Here is a 21,567-nt window from a genome sequence, read left to right as displayed (position 1 = left end):
TGGAGGGGGGTTGGTGATGGAGGGGGGCTGGTGATGGGGGGGGTTGGTGATGGAGGTGAGGTTGGTGATGGAGGGGGTTGGTGAAGGAGGGGGTTGGTGATGGTGAGGTTGGTGATGGAGCGGGGTTGGTGATGGTGGGGTTGGTGATGGAGGGGGGTTGGTGATGGTGAGGTTGGTGATGGAGGGGGGTTGGTGATGGAGGTGATGTTGGTGATGGAGGGGGGTTGGTGATGGAGGTGAGGTTGGTGAAGGAGGGGGTTGGTGATGGTGAGGTTGGTGATGGAGGGGGGTTGGTGATGGAGGTGATGTTGGTGATGGAGGGGGGTTGGTGATGGAGGTGAGGTTGGTGATGGAGGGGGTTGGTGGTGGTGAGGTTGGTGATGGAGGGGGGTTGGTGATGGAGGTGATGGTGAGGTTGGTGATGGAGGTGAGGTTGGTGAAGGAGGGGGTTGGTGATGGTGAGGTTGGTGATGGAGGTGGGGTTGGTGATGGAGGTGAGGTTGGTAATGGAGGGGGGTTGGTGATGGAGGTGAGGTTTGGTGATGGAGGTGAGGCTGGTGATGGAGGTGAGGTTGGTGATGGAGGGGGGTTGGTGATGGAGGTGAGGTTGGTGATGGAGGGGGTTGGTGATGGAAGTGAGGTTGGTGATGGAGGGGGTTGGTGTGGAGATGAGGTTGGTGATGGAGGTGAAGTTGGTGATGGAGGAGGTTGGTGATGGAGGTGGGGTTGGTGATGGAGGTGAGGTAGGTGTGGAGGTGAGGTTGGTGATGGAGGAGGTTGGTGATGGAGGGGGTTGGTGATGGAGGAGGTTGGTGATGGAGGTGTGGTTGGTGATGGAGGTGAGGTAGGTGTGGAGGTGAGGTTGGTGAGGGAGGAGGTTGGTGATGGAGGGGGTTGGTGATGGAGGGGGTTGGTGATGGAGGTGGGGTTGGTGATGGAGGTGAGGTTGGTGATGGAGGTGGGGTTGGTGATGGAGGAGGTTGGTGATGTAGGGGGTTAGTGATGGAGGTGAGGTTGATGATGGAGATGAGGTTGGTGTAGAGATGAGGTTGGTGTGGAGATGAGGTTGGTGATGGAGGGGGGTTGGTGATGGAGGGGTTTTGGTGTGGAGGTAACGTTGGTGATGGAGGTGATGGTGATGTAGGGGGTTGATGTTGGAGATGACGTTGATGTTGGAGATGAGGTTGGTGTGGAGATGAGATTGGTGATGGAGGTGAGGTTGGTGATGGAGGGGGTTGGTGATGGAGGTGAGATTGGTGATGGAGGTGAGGTTGGTGATGGAGGGGGTTGGTGATGGAGGTGAGGTTGGTAATGGAGGGGGGTTGGTGATGGAGGGGGTTGGTGATGGAGGTGGGGTTGGTGATGGAGGTGGGGTTGGTGATGGAGGTGAGGTTGGTGATGGAGATGAGGTTGGTGATGGAGGTGAGGTTGGTGTTGGAGGTGTGGTTGGTGATGGAGGTGTGGTTGGTGATGGAGGAGGGTTGGTGTGGAGGTGGGGTAGGTGATGGAGATGAGGTTAGTGATGGAGGTGTGGTTGGTGATGGAGGGGGTTGGTGATGGAGGAGGTTTGGTGATGGAGGGGGTTGGTGTTGGAGGTGAGGTTGGTGATGGAGATGAGGTTGGTGATGGAGGGGGTTTGGTGATGGAGGTGAGGTTGGTGTTGGAGGTGAGGTTGGTGATGGAGGGGGTTGGTGATGGAGGTGAGGTTGGTGTTGGAGATGAGGTTGGTGATGGAGGGGGTTGGTGATGGAGGTGAGGTTGGTGATGGAGGTGAGGTTGGTGATGGAGGGGGTTGGTGATGGAGGTGAGGTTGGTAATGGAGGGGGGTTGGTGATGGAGGGGGGTTGGTGATGGAGATGAGGTTGGTGATGGAGTGGGTTGGTAATGGAGGGGGGTTGGTGATGGAGATGAGGTTGGTGATGGAGGGGGTTTGGTGTGGAGGTGTGGTTGGTGATGGAGGGAGGTTGGTGATGGAGATGAGGTTGGTGATGGAGGGGGTTTGGTGTGGAGGTGAGGTTGGTGATGGAGAGGATTGGTGATGGACAAGGGTTAGTGATGGAGGGGGGTTGGTGATTGAGGGGAGTTATTGAAGGAAGTGAAGCTCCATGAGTGTGTGGGGGTTGGGTGTCATGGTCCCATTGGGTGTTGGGCAGGAAGAGCTGGCCAGGTGGGTGAGGATGGCACTGGTGATGGAGAGGGGGTGGGGGAGGTGACTGTGAGTGGGGTTGGCAGAGAGATGGGGGGAAGGGTCCATTGGTGGTGTGGTTGGGGAAGAAGTAGTGACTTCTGGGGGTCAAACAAGGGGGATAGTGGGTAGACTCCATGATGGGGAAAGGATTTGGGATCGATGCTGTGGACTTACTGAGATGGCAAAATTCAGTGCTGGGCCCATAACGTGGGGGGAATAATGAATAGCACAGAATAGTGACACCGAATGCAAGACATCTCTCATCATCCGCGGCCAGGAATGAGATTATTCTCCGTTCACTTGTGTTATTTATTTATAGATCCAGCGAGCGAGTTATTTTAACCTCTCAATTCCTGATGCATTGGATGTTTCTGGAGACAGGTGGCTTTTCATCACTGGGTTCCCACCTGCCCCAGCTGCAGGTGGGGCTCGAGAGTTGAGGAGTCACCCCACTGAGCAGAAACACGAACAGCTCGAGCCAGGGTGGGGAGGGAGAATTCCCAGTAGGGTACCTACTAGTAGGAGTTGTGCGATCACTCAGACCAAGTCCCAAGGGCTGTGTATTGGTGGGTCCTCAGCTGGGACCATGGTGGACGCGTGTTAGTGATGCCTGTGGTCAGTGGTTGGGTCTTTTGGTTGTTTGGTCCCTCCTTGCTCTCTGTGGCAGAGCGGGGGTCGTCCTCACGTAGCGCAGCTCCCTCTCGAACATCTCCTGCAGGCGCGTCCCCCGAATGCATTGTCTCCACGGTTTTCCAGTTGTCATGTTGAATTTCTTCAGGGTACCTCGTGAGAGCGAAGTGGGCACTTGCTCCAAGGCCAAGTGACCTGTGCTGACACAGTCTGTTGAATTGTACAAACTTTTCACCCAAAACCCATGCTCCCAGTGGATGGCCTTCTTCCCAACTAAAGATAGGACGGCTCTGGAATGGGAGTGGGGAGAACGAGCTGATGATTATTGGGGGAGGGGGAGACACTGGCATTCACAATAGTTGGTGATGAGGTAGCCTACCCAAGCAACAGTAAAGGGGCAAATCCCCCGATTCTCACCATGGAGGGTACTGTTGAATAATGTGAGTCTCTTCTGAATGCTTCTATCTTCGGCCAGTTCCCTACCCTCAGTTATAAGCTCACACCCCTCGAGGGATAGGTAGGACTGGGAGTAATCATGAGAACCCCACCCCATAAACCCAAGGCTTGTGTTTCTATTTGGGAAAGAAGGGGTTTTGAAGTAACTTGCAGAGAACCCCCACATTTTGTAGGTACCCCTGAGCTGAGGAATAAGGAGGTGGGGAGGGAGAACGGTGAGAAGAATGAGGTTAAGTTTTGAACTAGACCTGGTATAATACCTGGCCGTGTGTGAAGTGTTAGCAAGAAATAACGAGGGCACAGGTCGATGAAGTGAACTGGGTTCAAGGACTCGGGGGCAGAGTGCAAGTGGGATAAGGGATTGGGGACCAAATGAAAGTGAGACAATTGCCTTTTTGAATGAGACAGAAAATACTGGAAATTCTCACCAGGTCAGACAGCATCTGTAGAGAGGGAAACCGTTTTTTTCAGGATCATGACATTCGATCAGGATTAGAAATAATACCTTTCAAATTCCGGGAGAAAGACTAAGTGAGTATCTACCAGATGAGGAGTCTTGGCCTGAAACATCGACTGTTTATTCCTCTCCATAAATGCTGCCTGACCTGCTGAGTTCCTCCCGGATTTTGTGTGTGTAGTTCTGCAGAGTCCTTTATATCTCCAGAGATCAGCTGAGCATTTCCAGAACTTCTTGATTTTTATTCAATACATATTCCTGCTTCCAATTTCCACCATTTTGTTTTTAGACAGCTGCCTTATCTTTAGTCCCAGAATTCAGTGGGAGAGATCGTCAGCTGGCTTGGAGAACCAAATCTTTACAGAACTGACCAGTCCCTCATTCCAGTGTCCTTCCCCTCATCCCTCCCTTCTAACTTAGTGACGGCCAGTGATTGCTGAGGGGAGTACTGGGATCTCAGGAATTGGAGTGGGTGAAATTCAGAGTTAGTGGAGGGCCTCTGTGGACAGTGCTAACACGGCAGAGGCAAAGCATCCATTCGTGGCCCCCCCATAGCAGGTGGTGGACAGCAGGGGTGGTGATCCTGGATCAGTAGCTCCCCAGAAGATGATGGCTCGTGTGGTCAAGCTAAGACATGACATGTTGACTGTGGAAGATCTCCTTCCCTAATCTTCCTGGCCTATATCCATCTCCTGCTCCACGTCCCCCCCTCCTCATCCCTCTGCCCCACCTTTACCTCCAGCTATCTCCCTCCAGCCCTTCATTACTCTCTCTCTCCTCCCCTCCCCCCTTCTCTTCTTCCATCTCTGTGCCTCCTACACCCCATGCTGGCAGCTCCCTTTGTCCTGCTTTGCCTTGGCACTGAGACTCGAATGAATACTGAATAACTGGTGGGAGGAAGGAGACAGGGCCTCTTCTGTGATCACAGCTCGTGAAATAAAAGGGTTTCCTCCATGCTTAGGGTGACTGCTGCCGGCTATTAACTCCTTCCCTGCTGAATTTGGGCCCTCAGTGGTTTGGGACGTAGGGTCTCACTGGACCCATTGTCAATCATTCTCCGCCAGTCCCACACACGCAATGGAAAGGCCCCTCTCCCCCTTTGACCTTTCACACTCAAAGGCCGGTCTGTTGAGATAGAACATTGTCCTCTCGTCGGCTGACCTTTCGGTTTGGTTTCGGGCCAGATCGGGGGTGAAAGGGGATGAGATGACGTGGTTCTTGGGAATGTCATCTTTTCATCCCTGGGAGAAGTCAGAATAGAAGTTAACGGCAGACCACATTATGTCTCTGACAACAATTTAAGGTGTGGATACTGTTAAAGGCACAGGCACTCTTAAAGATAATGTCATTTTGCCCTGAGGCTCACAGTGAACGCACAGGAGCAAGTGTACACTGACTGAGTGTGAGTGAATGGAAAGAGGCCCTTCAGCCCATCAAGTCCCATGCTGTCCATCAAGATTCACTACACTATCCCTCCAATTTACAATGGCCTCTTAACCTGCCAACCTGCAGGTGTCTGAGAGGAAATCGGAGTGTCTGCGACAACCCCAGGTGGTCAGAATCAGGTTTATCAGTGCCAGCTCATCTACCGTGAAATTTGTGGTTTTGCGGCAGCAGTACAGTATAAAGATTTGTGGAACTTATTGAGAAAAAGGAATGATGTGGTAGTATTCACGAGCTCCTGGACTGTTCAGAAATCTGATGGCGGAGGGGAAGAAGCCGTTTGGACCAAGCCAAGGTTTGACTGATGTAAGTGTTGGGCCGAATTGGAAAGGTCGGGCATGGGCTGAATTGGGGCAACGGGTCCCGGGTCCGAGGGCATATCGAGGTGGCAGGGCCCAGGTCCGAGAGCGAGGGATGACCCGCTGGTTGGCCGAATTAAGCGCCGGGCCAGATTGAGAAGGTCAGGGTGCCGGGGCCGGAGGAGAGGGACGGGCCGGCGTCCAGCTCACTGCTTCGCAAGGTTTACTCACCTCTGTGCTGAACTGAGGCGGTGGTCTGCAACTAACGGGCTCCCGGATCGGCTGTGACCGGCTTCGTGGCTATGGGCTCACTTTCGTGAACTTCAGTTCTGAATGTCATTTGCTGACTTTTATCGTTTGCACCATTTAGTTTTTCTTGCCCTGCACTCTGGGTGTCTGAGGGTGTTTCAAATGGTTTCTTTGTTTTGTGGCTGCCTGCAAGGAGGCAAATCTCAAGGTTTTATCGAGTATTTAAAGGCATCCGTTAGTCTTGTGAGACCATGGATCTGCGCCTGGAAAGTCTTCACTCTCCAGGGTGCAGGCCTCGGCAAGGTTGTATGGAAGACCAGCAGTTGCCCATGCTGCAAGTCTCCCCTCTCCATGACACCAATGTTGTCCAAGGGAAGGGCATTAAGACCCATACAGCTTGGCACCAGTGTCGTCACGGAGCACTGTGTGATTAAGTGCCACAACATGCCACCTCGGCTGGGGCTCGAACTCACGACCTTCAGGTCACTAGTCCAAAGCCTTAACCACTTGGCCACGTGCCCACTTATCTAGTATACATATTTTGATAATAAATGTACTTTGAACTTTGCGTGTGGGTCTTCAGGCTCCCGTGCCTCTTCCCCAATGTGAAGAGACTTGCCCCAGGCGGTGAGACAATTAATGATGGATGCCACCTCTTTGAGATGTCACCTCTTGGAGATGCCCTTGCCGCTGGGGAGGACAGTGCCCGTGATGGGGCTGGTTGAAGCTGCAAACCCTCTGTAGCTTCGTTCGATCCTGTGCACTGGAGCCTTCACACCAGGCTGGGATGCAAACCAGTCCGAATGCTCCCCATCGTACCTCTATACGTTGGTCTTCAGCAACGTGGTGAATCTCCTCAAGCTCCTAACTAGAGCCACTGGCGTGCCTTCTTCACGACTCCATCGATGTGTCAAGCCCAGGATAGGTCCTCTGAGATGTTGACGCCCTAGTGCTTGAAGCGGCTCACCCTTTCCTCCGCTGACCCCCTGAAAGAGAACTGGTGTTTGTCCTCCCCAACTTCCCCTTCTTGAAGTTTTGCTGATGCTGAAGGAGAGCGTTTTATTGTGCCACCAGTCAACCAGCTGATCCAGCTCACTCCTGGTTGTCTCCTCACTATCTGAGAATCTGCCACCAACAGTGGTGTCATCAGCCAACTGATAGATAGTGTTTGAGCGGTGCTTCTCCGCACAGCCATGAGCCCAGGGAGAGTAGAGCAGTGGACACACGCCTTAGAGGTGTGCCTCTGTTCATTGTCAGTGAGGAGGGAATGGTATTACTGATCTGCACTGACAGGGGGAGAACGTGCGAACTCCACACTGAGAGCCCTGGAGGCCAGGGTTGAATCTGGAGCTCTGCCAGCTGCTGACCGTTGTGGTGAGAGTTTGTGAGGGTCTGTTTCCAGCTGCAGAGCACAGAGTCTTTGGGCCATTCCCGGTTCCAGTCCCAGGGGTCAGAGGCAGAGCGATGACTGGTCCTGACTACAGGCTCGCCTGTTCTCACTGGTTCGACCTTTGCTCAGGGTTAAAAGCCACAGCACTTCCAGCCGGCAGGAGGTGCAGATGGCAGAGCTGTTGGCAAACCACTCAAGACAACCAGGGAGATAAACTGGAGCCAGGACAGAGGCTTCTCTGAGACTTCTCAGCAACAAACGAGGCAATGAGTGCAGTAACATCTTGGTGCAGGGGCATAACTGAGGGAGCACCCCGATGATGTAGGGCATTGTGAGGGAGCACCCCGATGATATAGGGCATTGTAAGGGAGCACCTGGGGTTGTAAGGCATGACTGAAGGAGCACCTGGGGTTGTAGGGCATGACTGAAGGAGCACCTCAATGATGTAGGGCATTGTGAGGGAGCACCTGGGGTTGTAGGGCAGCAGTGAGGGAGCACCCTGATTATGTAGGGCAGCAGTGAGGGAGCACTCCAATGATGTAGGGCATTGTGAGGGAGCACCCCAATGATATAGGGCAGCAGTGAGGGAGCACCTCACTGATGTAGGGCATTGTGAGGGAGCACCTGGGGTTGTAGGGCATGACTGAGGGAGCACCTGTTATTGTAGGGCATAGTGAGGGAGCACCCTGGTCTTGTAGAGAAGTACTGAGGGAGCACCCTGTGTTGTAGGGTAATTCTGAGGGAGCACCTGGTGTTATGGGCCAGGACTCGGGGAGTATCCTCGTGATGAAGGACAACACTGAGGGAGATCTGTGAGAGATCCAAGGCAGGGTCATCTTACCCATGGTTGGTTTGGCAGGGGATGTGCAGTGTTGCACGAGAGTCTCACGAACGTTTGGTTTGAGTGGAGTGGGCAGCATTGTTGGGTATTGGCCTGACGTAGAGAGCCGCTGTGGTCGACAAGGCAACCTGACCAAATTGAATGTCTGGAGGCTGCATGCCTCCACAGGGACTCTGGACATCAGAGAGACCACTGTGGAGCAAATGGACTTCTCACACCGATCTCCACAGGAATCAGTACTGGGTCCATTGACAATTCCTCATGGATATTAATGATACAGATGATAATGTGGCAAACTGGATCAGCAAATTTGCGGATGACACCAAGACTGGGGCAGAATCGATGAAAAGGAAGGCTATCAAAGCTTGCAGAAGGATCTGGACCAGCTGGAAAAATAGGACAAAAATGAGAAATGGAATTTAATGCAGAAAGCTGTGAAGTGCTCCTCTTTGGGAGGATAAACCAGGGTAAGACTCGCACGGGGAATGGTAGGACAAAGGGATCTGGGAATACAGGTCCATAATTCCTTGAACGTGGCATGGCAAGTAGAGAGGGTCATAAGGAGAGCTTTTGGCACATTGGCCTTCATAAATCAGGGCTCTGAGAACAGGAGTTGGGAGGTTGCAGTTGTATAGGCCACAGGAAATTCTTCCACATCTCTGTCCTAAAGTGACGTATTCTGAGGCTGTACCCTCTAAAGGAACCATCCTCTCCACGGCCACTGGTGAGATGTTGGTGAGGCCTACTGAGTGCAGTTCTTGTCACCTACCCACAGGAAAGATGTCCATGAACTTGAAGGAGGATGGAGAAAATTTATGAGGATGTTTCCACAACCGGAGGACCTGAAGTAAAGGTTGAGTAGGTTCAGACTTTATTTCCTGGATCTCAGGAGGATGAGGGGATATCTTCAAAGTTCAAAGTAAATTTATTATCTAAGTACGTATATGTCACCATATACAACCTTGAGATTCATTTTCTTGTGGGCATACTCAATAAATCCATAATAGAATAATAACTATGATAGAATCAATGAAAGACCCCACCAACTGGGCGTTCAACCAGAGTGCAAAAGACAACAAACTGTGCAAATACAAAAAGCTTGAACCAGTCTGGCCATTCTCCTCTGACCTCTCCCATTAACAAGGCGTTTTCACCCTCAGAACCACCACACACGGGATTTTTTTTTGTTTTTCGCACCATTCTCTGTAAACTCTAGAGACTGTTGTGCGTGAAAATCCCAGGAGACCTCTAGTTTCCGAACACTCAAAACACCCTTTCTAGCACCAACAATCACTCCATGGTCAATCACAAACAAGAGAAAATCTGCGGATGCTAGAAATCCAAAGCAACACACACAAAATGCTGGAGGAACTCAGCAGGCCAGGCAGCATCTATGGAAAAGAGTACAGTCGACGTTTCAGGCCAGGATCCTTTGGCAGGACTCACGGTCAAAGTCACTTAGATCACATTTTTTCCCCCATTCTGATGTTTGGTCTGAACAACAACTGAACCTTTTGACCACATCTGCCTGTTTTCATGCATTGAGTTTGCATTGTCTGCAGAGGTACGGGTGTAAAGTGGACACAGAGTGAATGAGAGAGCTATGGAGGACTATGTTCTGGGTGCAGGAAGGTGGGACTTGGCAGAAGACCAGACTAGATGGGTCAAAGGATATGTTCCTGTGGTTGAGCGCTCTATGACACTACAAAGGGATCCTTCTTTATGAAAAACACACTCAGAAATCTGTGCAAACTAACAAACACAATGAAGTGCAGAATACCCCAAGGAACAGCAATGTGCCAGTGAAAATCCTGGTCTTTCTTTTTAATTAGTGTTACCACTCGCTTGGGAAGTGGGTCTTTATAGAGTGCCAGGGTGGAGATACGTCTCTACCAAAGGAGGTGCTCCTTCCCTCCGCTAGCCTGCAGATCACCCTTGAGTAGGGTGTAGCACCTGCTTAGCACCCCCACCTGATCAGAGTCACGTGAAACCATGGGAGCAGGTGGTGGATGGTCGTACGAGCATCTGATGCATATCACAAGTTCTGGTGATGCGACCACTGATGCCAAGCAATCTCTGAAGAGTATTGATAATGGCTGGGGTCACCCGTCTTGTAAAGACACTGCCCAGAAGAAGGCAATGGCAAACCACTTCTGCTAAGAGCAATCACGGTCATAGACCATGATCACCCACGTCATACGACACGGCGCATAATAGTGACGGGAGCTACACAGCACAGAAAGAGGCCTTTCAACTCACTAAGTCCTCGCTGACCTTCCAGCACCCATCCACGCTAATCCCACATTACTCTCCCCTCATTCCATCAACTCTCCACAGAACCCACCCCTCATCTACACACCAGGGCTGGGTTACAATGGCCAGTTAACCTACCGGCCGACGCGCTTGGGATGTAGGGGGAATTCGGAGCACCCATAATCACAGGTGGAACGTGCAGACTCTGCACAGATAGCGCCCGAGGTCGGGATTGAACCTGGGATCTCTGGAGCTGTGAGACAGCAGCTCTGTCCACTGCGCCATTCTTTAGATATCTCATCGCAGTGATCAAACACACCCTGCTGAATGGTGCTGGACCTCGGTGATAGGGAGGAAGGATTAAGTAACCGGGTCCTCGGTGTAGAGCAAGGTGCAGGAGTGCCCACAGTGATGGTGAGACAACCATTAATTTGTGGGACATGCCATTCCGGGTCTTGGGCTAAACATGTGGGTTTTTTTTTGCATGGCTGGTTTTTGTTTGCCTGCTATTTTGAACATGCTGTGTATGGTTTGCACCTTGGCCTCAGAACGCTGTTTCGTTCCGCTGTATCCATGTTTAGCTGAATGATACTTAAACTGGAATTTGATTTGATTCCAGGCAAATGGCAGAGATGTCCGAGATACCCGACAGACCGCAGAGCGAAGTCAGCCAGGGCTCCAGCATCGGCAACATCTCCTCCCTCTCCACCCCTCTGGGCTCAAAGGTTAGCGAGTGTTGGGAACAAAATGGCTCTCTCCTCCTCCACAAACCCTCCCCACCCTTCCTCCTCTTGCCCCACACCTCGTTGGCCATCTTCACTCCCCCCCCCCCGGACTGATAATCCCTCCTCCAGATCCCCAACGAGCAGGACGAGATGATTTAGCCCCTCAGTATCAATTCCACATCTGATTCTCTTCCAACATCCCGATGGATTTGCCATTGAAATTCCAAGCGACTGATTTTTCAGGGGATTTCCCAATTTCAACCTCCACTCCGTCAAACTTTGTCATAGAGTCATACAGGTGGAAATCAGGCCCCTCGGTCCAACTGGACCGTACTGATCAAGATTCCCATCCAAAACTGGCCCCATTTTCCATAACCCTCTAAAGCAGGAGCTTCCTAGCCCAATCTGGGGAGAAACTGACCATGGCACGAAAAAGGCTGGGAACGCCTACTCTATGTCTAAACCTGTCCTGCCAATGTCCCTGTTTTAAGTGTTGTTAATGTACCTGCCTCAGCCGATTCCTCCAGCAGCTCATTCCAGATACGGACCACCCCCTGGGTGAAAAGGTTGTCTCTCCCCTCACAGCTTGACAATGTTACTCATAAGGGCCACCTTATTAGGCAAGTGTCTGTCTCTGAATCAGTGCTCCGGATTCTACAACTACAGTGCTCTTGTGGGAATCTGGAGGAGCGGTTGGGGGATGCCGGAGGTTGGTATCGAACCCGGGCCTCCGGCACCGGGAGGCAGCGACTCTACCGGTTGCGCTACTGTGCCTCCCCCGCCCCCCCCCCCCCCCCCCGCTTCAGGGGGAAATGTCTTCTGGAGTTGCCGAGTGACGAGCCTCGGCTGTTCTTCCACTGGTGACACTCTGGGGCTGTGGGACACATCTCGGGGTTCCTAGCCCCATGGCGTGACCCTTACGGGGAGCTGATGAAGACCCTCTTGAACTGGGTCTCTGGCTCTGTCAGCGATCCTAAACCCTGTCTGTGTCCCGTGCAGCCGATCAGACCGATGAAGAAAGTGCACACCTTCGGCAAGCGGGAACAGGCGATCAGACGGGACCCCAACTCCGTCACTGTGATCCGGGGCTGGCTCTACAAGCAGGTAGAGGACGAGGGGAGGGGAGGCGCGGCTGGAGGAGGGGAGGTGGGGAGGGAAAGGGGTGGGTAGAGAGATGAGCACGAGGTGAGGGAAGGAGCAGGAGTGGAATGGAGGGGAGTGCAGGCCGGGATATCGTTGGACGTGCACAGGCAGGGAGCAGAGATCTGGAGCTGACTGTTCCAGTTCCAGGGTGGAAACAGCTTCTACCTGCGACGTGTTCGACAGGTGATTTGAGACCCCGGCACAGGGGCGACGGTCAATAGAACTGCTCCACGGTCATTCCAAATGTGGAGCATTAGCTCCCTCTGGTGGGAGAGACGTTCCGGTGCAACCTCGAGTTCAGAGATTCCGGGGTCGGGAATAGAGGCCAGATCACTGCCCCCATAGTCCCGGGAAACAACCATGGGAACCGTACCTCAGGGAGACTCAGTACACCGAGGAGAGTCAACACCTTCCTCAGTGACTCTACCCAACAGATTCACACCTTCAGGGACTGTACCCCAGGGAGAGTCTATGTCTCAGGGACTGTACCCCAGGGAGAGTCTGTCTCAGGGATTGTACCCCAGGGACAGTCTATGTCTCAGGGACTATACCCCAGGGAGATTTGCTACTTCAGGGATTGTACCCCAGGGAGAGTCTATGTCTCAGGGACCATACTCTGGGAAGAGTCTATGTCTCAGGGACCATACCCCAGGGAGAGTCTATGTCTCAGGGACCATACCCCAGGGAGAGTCTATGTCACAGGGACTGTACCCTAGGGAGAGTTGTTATTTCAGGGACTGTACCCCAAGGGAAGCTCCCCTCCACCTCTCGCTGAGACATGTTGTTTCTCTCAACATTTCAGGACAGCTCTGGGCTGAAGCTGTGGAAGAGAAGATGGTTTGTCCTGTCCGATTTCTGTCTCTTCTATTACCGAGGTAACTGAACCTGGAAACTGCTCCCCGCCCCTCTCTTCCTCAGGCCGTCCCTCGAGGTCGAGGTTGACTGACTTCCCCTCCAGTTTTGAGGGGGGGAGGACGTCTGTGTGGTTTCTTTAACCTAGGGTGGCTGGTTTACACCTGGTGTCACTTAGTGCTGGTTCAACAGCGAGTAAGTGCAAGACTACAGGGGACGAAACTTTGCAACATCACACACACACACACACACACACAGTCCTGATGAAGTGATGAAGGGTCTCGGCCTTAAACGTCTACTGTTTACTCTTTTCCATAGATGCTGCCTGACCTGCTGAGTTCCTCCAGTGTTGTGTGTATGTTGCCCTTCAGCGTTCATGCTTGCTGCTTATTCTAGCATCTGCCCCCTTCCTTTCCGGTCCTGATAAAGGATTGTGGCCCAAAATGTTAACTCTTTATTCCTCTCCATGGATGCTGCCTGATGTGCTGAGTTTCTCCAGCATTTTGTGTGTGGTACAGTGTATCTACAGGAAATAGACAATAGACAATAGGTGCAGGAGTAGGCCATTTGGCCCGTTGAGCCAGCACCGCCATTCACTGTGATCATGGCTGATCATCCACAATCTGTATCCAGTTCCTGCGTTCTCCCCATAACCTTTGATTCCACTATCTTTAAGAGCTCTATCCATCTCTTTTTTGAAAGCATCCAGAGACTTGGCCTCCACAGCCTTCTGGGGCAGAGCATTCCATATATCCACCACTCTCTGGGTGAAAAAGTTTTTCCTGAACTCTGTTCTAAATGGCCTACCCCTAATTCTTAAACTATGGCCTCTGGTTCTGGACTCACCCATCAGCGGGAACATTTTTTCTGCCTCCAGCGTGTCCAATCCCTTAATAATCTTATATGTTTCAATAAGATCCCCTCTCAGCCTTCTAAATTCCAGAGTATACAAGCCCAGTTGCTCCAATCTTTCGACATATGACAGTCCCGCCATCCCAGGAATTAACCTTGTGAACCTATGCTGCACTCTCTTGATAGCAAGAATGTCCTTCCTCAAATTTGGAGACCAAAACTGCACACAGTACTCCAGGTGTGGTCTCACCAGGGCCCTGTACAGCTGCAGAAGGACCTCTTTGCTCTTATACTCAATTCCCCTTGTTATGAAGGCCAGCATGCCATTAGCTTTCTTCACTGCCTGCTGTACCTGAATGCTTACTTTCAGTGACTGATGTACAAGAACACCCAGATCTGGTTGTGCTATTGCATTACAGGTTACACAAATTCAGCCTCACAGAATCCACAAATCACCATGAAAATCTGGGACATGGGATTTAGGAAAAATTATGATTTTATGAAAATAAACTTTTTTCTCAACCATGCCTTGACGCACGCGGATTCGCGTTGGGCAAGTTGCGATAGACTGTTTTCTAGAAACGCAATGCTCTGTAACACAGAAATTGTCTGCACAATGTACATGCACACACACATCACATGGACCCTCTCTCAAACCAGCCACCTAAACCCCCTCCTTCTCTCAGTCTCCACTCACTGCTTGTTTCTCTCCTTCCCCCACTCGCCTCCTGCCACTCCCACCCCTCCTTTACCACCCCCCTCACGCCTTGCCTCCCACCGCAACCCCAAGAATGCTGCTTGCCTGCCATCCCAGCCCACTCCCCGCTCGTCCTCCCTCCTCCGACTTGCCCCCCAACTCACCAGACCCTCCTGAAGGGGCGTCCAGCGGGAGTTGGCCATGCGGTCAGCCAGAGCCCTGAGACTGGACGGTTGTTCTTGCCGGCCGTCTTCGCTCTGTGCAGCAGGTACAGCAGTGGCCTCACAGCCCAAGGCACGTGGGTTCGATCCCGACCTTCGGTGCTGTCTGTGTGGAATTTGCACGTTTCCACCCCGCTCCCCCTGTGACCGTGTGGGTTTCCTCCTGCATCCCAATGGTGGATAATTGGGGGGGGGGTTGAGGGGAGAATCGGGTGGGGGGGGTGTTGATAGGACTGTGGGGAGATTAAAGTGAGTCAGGCAGGACCAGTGAGACTGGCACGAACTTGATGGGCCAAAGGGCCTGTTTGAGTGTAGTACCTCTGAATGCATTCTGTGGGGGGAGAAGGGTCTCAGATGCCTGTTGTACTGTGGCCAGGACTTTGTTCCGCAGTCCTGTCCGCGCACAACGTGAATATCCACTGCCCTGGAGGATATCCCCAGGAGCTACAAACACACAAAACGCTGGAGAAACCCAGCAGGCCGGGCAGCATCTATGGAGGGAAATGAACAGTCGCTGTTTCGGGCCAAGAGCCGTCATCAGGACTGGAAAGGAAGCCAGGATGTGGGGAGGGGGAGGGAGAGGAGTACTGGCTGGCGGGTGATAGGTGAGACCAGCAAGGGAGACGGTGGGTGGCGGCGGGGGGGAGAGATTTGCAGGAAAGCCAGTGGCCAATCTATGCACAGCAAGCTCCCACCGTCAGCAAGTGTTGAGGAAGGACCTGCAGCTGCTGATTCCCTGATCTTTGTGCTCCACAGACAGTCGGGAGGAACGCATTTTGGGGAGTATTCTGATGCCGAGCTATACCATCTCTGCTATTGATCCGCAGGACCGGAAGGCCCGGAAGTTTGCCTTTAAGGTGCAGACCGATTGGGAATTTGGTTTGTATTTGGAAACGCGGTCGGTGTTGGGTAGTTGGCCGGGTTATAGGGTGCTGGCCGATGGATCGGGTCCCCTCCTCATTCACCACCCTCCAGGAACTGAGTGTCTATGTAACCAGGGCCAATCTGAAACAACCCTCCCTATTTCGGGGATGTGGAGGGGGGGGGGGTCCCAAAATTCCCCATCACTTTCACCCCAGCAACGTTTGAACCATCTCAGAGACGCCCCTCCTGATTCCAGATCTCTCAGCGAGTGGGATGAGTTGTTGCTACTTAGTATTTCTGCTTCCCGGATTTTACACATTCCCGACGGACCAAGTCCAAGTCCTACCTCATTTATTCCCATTCCACAGAATCCCACCGGATTGAACCTTGTTCTGTTCACCCAATGCTCTCGGTAAAACCCAATTCCATTCACCCTCCTTCTTCAAAATCCAAATAGTCCAACCCTCACCTCATTCATCCCCAGTTTACAAAAATCCTGATCATTCCTTGTGTACAGAATCCCTTTTCTGTACACCCCCATTCCATGGAATCCTTCTGATCCACTCCCCCCCTCCATGTTTAAAGGATTCAAAGTACATTTATTATCAAAGAATGTATAAATTATACACCTTCAAATTTGTCTGCTTACAGGCAGCCACAAAGCAAGAAACCTGAAAGAACCCAATAAAAAAAGAAAGACCAACCCCCAATGCACAGAGAAAAAGGGAAAACAAAACAAAATCATGCAAACAACAGCATTCCGAACAAAATTCCAAAGACCTGAATCCCAGAGCAGCCGGAGTAGGCCCAAATCCTCAGTCTCAAGCACATCATGTCATGGGGCAATAAGGGTCCCATTTTGCAGATTCCTGATGGACCAAACCCCATCCCATTCCATAGAATCCCTCCAGATTGAGTTGGAGTTTGGACCTCCTGTGGGAGAGGGTCCCAATAACTCCTACGGACAGGTACCGGGATTACAGAGCAGTGCGGAGCAGATCCCACCAGTGGGAATTTATTTTTTTTTACTGAGAGTTTTTCGCTCGGTGGGCAGAGACGATGCAGAGAGCTGATCCCAGCCAATCGCCCTCCAAGCTAGAAGTGGCGATAGAACGCGGGGACGTGGCAAGGGCGGCGAGTAGGAGGGAGGTTTGATTTGTGATTTGCTCCTGTCTCCAGGCCGAGCATCCAGGAATGAGGACGTACTACTTCAGTGCTGACACGCAGGAGGACATGAACGGTTGGATGAGGGCCATGAGCCAGTCAGCACGAGCAGAATCTGAGTTCGCTAGGTAAGGAGAAAGACACTGTAAGCACCGGAAAGGTCCCAAATCTGTCCTGTCACTGTAGTCTTGACACAATGCCAAAGGATCAAACCACATCCTGTTAATTCCCATGGTACTCAATCCCTCTGGATTAAACTGTTCCCTTTACTAGGATTTCCTGGAATCTATCTGGATGAAATCCCATTCCTTTTACTGCCCTTGTCCAGAATCCAAATAGACCAAGCCTCTTCCTGCCCATTTCCATTGTCCAGAATCCAAATAGTCCAAGCCTCTTCCCGCCCATTCCCATTGTCCAAAATCCAAACAGACCAAGTCTCTTCCCATCCATTTGCATTGTTCAGATTCCAAGCCCCTTTCCATCCATCCCCATTGTCCAGAATCCAAATAGACCAAGCCTCTTCCCTTTCATTCCCATTGTCCAGAATCCAAATAGATCAAGCCTCTTCCCTTTCATTCCCATTGTCCAGAATCCAAATAGACCAAGCCTCTTCCTGTTCATTCCCATTGTTCAGATTCCAAGCCTCTTCCTGTTCATTCCCATTGTTCAGATTCTAAGTCTCTTCCCGTTCATTCCCATTGTCCAGAATCCAAATAGACTAAGCCTCTTCCTGCCCGTTCCTGGTATACAATCCCATCACATTCACCCCTGCGTACAGAATCCTTGTTCCGTCTAAACTATCTGGACAAAACCCACTACTCTCACTCCCACCATACAGAATCCCGGTTCCCCCTGTCCAGACCACACCCTTTCATTGTACACACAATAAAAAAAACCAGGAGCAGGAGTAGGCCATTTGGCCCATTGAGTCTGTTCCACCATTGGTAAAGCTCTTATCTCAGGCATTGAAATGTAGTCCGATCCTAAAGGGCTTGACAGGAGGGGGGATTTTCCTGACGTCCAGAATAGGTGGGCAGGGTCATTTACTCTCCCCATTGTACATCCTCCACATTCCTTTAATCCTTAGAGATCTGATTTCTGCCTTGAATGTTACCAGTTACGGTCTCCATACCCCTCCTGAGTAAGGAATTCCAACAGCTCACTATGCTGGCTGACGGAAGAAATCTCTTCTCCTTTCCATCTTAAGTACCCCCACCCACCAATTCTGGACTTCTCTGAAACACTCCCCCCCCCCCCGCATCTACCTGTAAATCCTTTTGGTGTACACCTCAATACCATCTCCTCTCATTCTTGTAGAGACCGTGGAGAATGGAGACTTGCATTCACCAGTCTCTCTCTCCTCTGCTGACAGAGTTGCCCTCCCCACCCCCCAGGAGCTGATCCGGTAAAATCTTCACTGCACCAGGGGTTCCCAATCTTTTTTACGCCATGGACCCCCGCCATTAACCGAGGGGCCCGTGGACACCAGGTTGCTCCACACAAAGTATTATTTTCAGGAAAGCACGTCAACGCTGTACACAGTCCAAGATGTCCCCACACACAACCCTGAGATTCATCTTCCTGTGGGCATTACTGAGCAAATCAATAGAATAGTAATTGTCGGCAGGATCAATGAACAATCAACCAGAACGCAGAAGACAACAAACGGTGTAAATGCCAGTATAAATAAACAGCAATGAGTAGTGAGAACATGGGATAATGAGATAAAGAGGCCTTAAAGTGAGATCATTAGTTGTGGGAACATCTCAATAATTGAGTATATATTTGTTCAAGAGCCTGATGGTTGTGGGGTGGTAACTGTTCCTGAACCTGGTGGGGCGAATCCTGAGGCTCCTGTACCTTCTACCTGACGGCAGCAGCGAGAAGTGAGCATGGCCTGGGTGGTGGGGATCTCTGGTGGTGGTATTCTGACTGCCACCCCCTCTACACTTTCCTCCCATCATCTTAAAATTATGCCCCCTGGTATTAACCATTTATATAACCATATAACAATTACAGCACGGAAACAGGCCAATTTGGCCCTTCTAGTTCCTGCCGAACTCCTATTCCATTCCATCTATTCCTCTTATCACCTTGTACACCTCCATCAAGTCAGCTCTCATCTTCCTTCGCTCCAGAGAAGCGCCAGCTCGCTCAGTCAATCCTTGTATAAGACATGCACACGCATTCTTTAAGAGTGGTGAGGGGCTGTTGCAAACATCTAGTAATTTTTGTTGTCGCCATGAACTTATTCACGCTCTTGTTTGGAATCTCCTTGCAGCACCTGTTTGGCCAAGTCCTCGAAGCCCGCTCCCCAGGACCGCCGGTACTCTAGCTACAAGGACCTGACCGAGCCCGGCCTCCAGCAGTACACCGGTGCCCAAAGCGCCGAGTCGCTGGAAATCGCGAACCTCTCGCAGCCGGACCCCTGGGACAAGATGCAGGAGAAGGAACCGGAGCCGGGCCGACTGGAGCCCCAGGTTCCTGCCGACCGGCACAAGGCGGCCCCGTCCTTGACCATCTCGCTGGACCGGGTGACCCCTCCCGCTCGGAACGGCGCCGTCCCGCCCCCCACTCCCACCAGTGCGTTCCAGAGCATGGTCTTCGGATTCGAAGGGAACTCCAGGCCCGAGGACGGCGCCGTGGAGCCACTGAGGAAGACCTCGCTGTCTCACGTCGAGCAGTGGGTTCAGTCCCAGAAGGAGGAACTAGCGGCAGGAGACGAGGAGGAGTAAGTAGACGATAAAACTCGCTGAACTCCAAGTTCAGAGTTCAAGCACTATTCAGTATATGTCCCTGGTCTCGGTCGGTTAAAACTAGAAGTTAACTAACAAACTCTTCCCGGGTTTCCAGCCGGGTACTGTACCGCTCTTGACTTTAACCGATGTTCCGATGACAAACTTCGCCATCTTCGTGAAGATGAAAATGTTTGTCATTGAAAATCGACACCTGTACCCGGCTGAAAGCCCGGGAAGAGTTCATTCGTCGTATACACCGGGAAAGCGCCAGATCCTTTTCCAAAAGTTAACTAACTGCTCCCGGGACACTGAGAGTCCCGGTCGGAGATGAACTGATTGGGTCGGCGCTAAATTGATGACAGTGCAAAACAGTAGAGTCCAGCAGAGGCCATTCGGCCCACAATGACTGTGCTGAGCATGATGTCAGATTAAATTAAATCCTCCTGCCTGCACGTGATACATATCCCTTAGTTTGGGTGTCTGACCGATTTTTAAACATCACACACACAATGCCGGAGGAACTCAGCAGTCCAGGCAGTATCTGTGGGAAAGAGTCGACAGTTGACGTTTTCGGACCGAGACCCTTCATCGGGACCAGCGAGATGGTCAAAGTCGTGGCTGCCTGGTGACGATAGCCAGGAACCTGGGGGCTCCCGTCGGCCCGGTTCCTTCTCCCGGTGAGGAACCTCGGCCCGGAACCCGACTGTTCGCTCGTTTCTGTAGATGCTGCCTGGCCTGCTGATTTCCTCCGGCATTGTGTGTGTGTGTGTGTCTGCGTGTGAGTCTGTGTGTGTGTGTCTGTGTGTGTCAGTGTGTGAGAGTGTGTGTGAATGAGAGGGTGAGTGTGTGTGTCAGCGTGTGAGTCTGTGTGTGTGTCAGTTTGTGTGTGTGTGTCAGTGTGAGTGTGTGTGAGAGAGAGTGTATGCGTGTGTGAGAGAGTGTATGTGTGTGTGAGAGTGTGTGAGTGAGTGTGTGTGTGTGCGTGAGAGAGTGTGTGTGTGTCAGTGTGTGAGTGTGTGTGTGAGAGAGAGAGTGTATGTGTGTGTGTGAGTGTGTGAGTGTGTGTGTGTGAGAGAGAGAGAGAAGAGAATGAGTGTGTGTGTGTGTGTGTGTGTGTGTGTGTGTGTGTGTGTGTGTTGCTTTGGCTTTCCAGCATCTGCAGATTTCTCGTGCCTGAGATCCTTAAACATTTCCTTTGTGTCTACCCCCAGCAACCCGTTCCATGCACCCGAGACTTTCTGTCTGACGGAGCTTGACCCCACGTGTCTCCTTTACCTTTCCCCTACCACGTGAAATGGGACCTCTGGCTTTCTACCTGGCTTTAAAAAAAAATTCTCGCTCCCCTGTCTATTGCCTCGGCTCTCTTTAGCTTTACCAGCTGTCCCGTTGGGTTGATGCTCCTGAAAAAACAACCCTAGTTTCTCCAAACTCTCTTCACAGCTCGTGCCCTCTGACCCAGTCAGCAAAGTCGGACGGGACTTGAGGGTGCGGAGTACAGGGGAAGGTGCAAGCCAGTGTCAGTGATATCCTGAAAGTGAGATTGGAGATTGGAGATTGCAGACGACCTGAGAGTTCCCGGTGGCCTGACATGCAGATCTCAGTGTGTTAACAGCTGCGAATTGTGTAGTCAGGGCGGGGCCGTCTAGAGCCAACCCCCTCCCACCCAACCCCACCGCCATTTTCCCGTCCGCTGCCCCCTGGCAGAAACTCCGCCTGTCCCGACTCGGTGACGCGGCCTCCACAGCTCTCAAGGGTGGAGACCCCAGAGATCCACGCAGCTTACTCCGTCTGTGGTCTCAGGGCTCACCGCGGTTGTAGCAGGACTTCCCGCCGCTGACTGTAGGTGTATACAGACAAATGAAACAGCTTTCTTCCGGACCACAGTGCACCCAGGCAACAAATATCACACACAGCCCATAAACCACAATGTTATATTATAAATAAATTAACAAAATATAATTCGAGTAAGATAATAAAATATAACACAAGGGGGCATAGTTTTGAGGTGCTTGGAAGTAGGTACAGGGGATGTCAGAGGTTAGTTTTTCACACAGAGAGCGGTGGGTGTGTGGAATGCGCTGCCAGTGGTGGTGATAGAGGCAGAT

General features: G+C 51.8%; 1 protein-coding gene across 6 annotated transcripts in view; it reads left to right on the top strand.

The window, feature by feature from the left end:
* Positions 1 to 21,567, top strand: part of LOC140204822 (pleckstrin homology domain-containing family A member 4-like) — a 73,984-nt gene that overhangs the window by 1,075 nt on the left and 51,342 nt on the right. For 5 of the 6 annotated variants that reach the window (XM_072271655.1, XM_072271654.1, XM_072271651.1 and 2 more), the window contains exons 2-7: positions 10,826 to 10,931; positions 11,931 to 12,035; positions 12,877 to 12,949; positions 15,453 to 15,553; positions 16,740 to 16,852; positions 19,006 to 19,455. In XM_072271655.1, coding sequence (XP_072127756.1) covers positions 10,830 to 10,931; positions 11,931 to 12,035; positions 12,877 to 12,949; positions 15,453 to 15,553; positions 16,740 to 16,852; positions 19,006 to 19,455 — 944 coding nt within the window. In that variant the 5' untranslated portion in view covers positions 10,826 to 10,829. Of the gene's footprint in view, positions 1 to 8,799; positions 8,812 to 10,825; positions 10,932 to 11,930; positions 12,036 to 12,876; positions 12,950 to 15,452; positions 15,554 to 16,739; positions 16,853 to 19,005; positions 19,456 to 21,567 lie in introns of those variants that run through there. The other variant, XM_072271653.1, reaches the window with a different exon arrangement.

The sequence above is a fragment of the Mobula birostris genome, chromosome 11 (genome assembly GCF_030028105.1).
Source record: "Mobula birostris isolate sMobBir1 chromosome 11, sMobBir1.hap1, whole genome shotgun sequence".
Classification (NCBI taxonomy): domain Eukaryota; kingdom Metazoa; phylum Chordata; class Chondrichthyes; order Myliobatiformes; family Myliobatidae; genus Mobula; species Mobula birostris.
The sequence above is the reverse complement of the archived record's forward strand: the minus strand, read 5'-3'. Positions and strand labels throughout refer to the sequence as shown.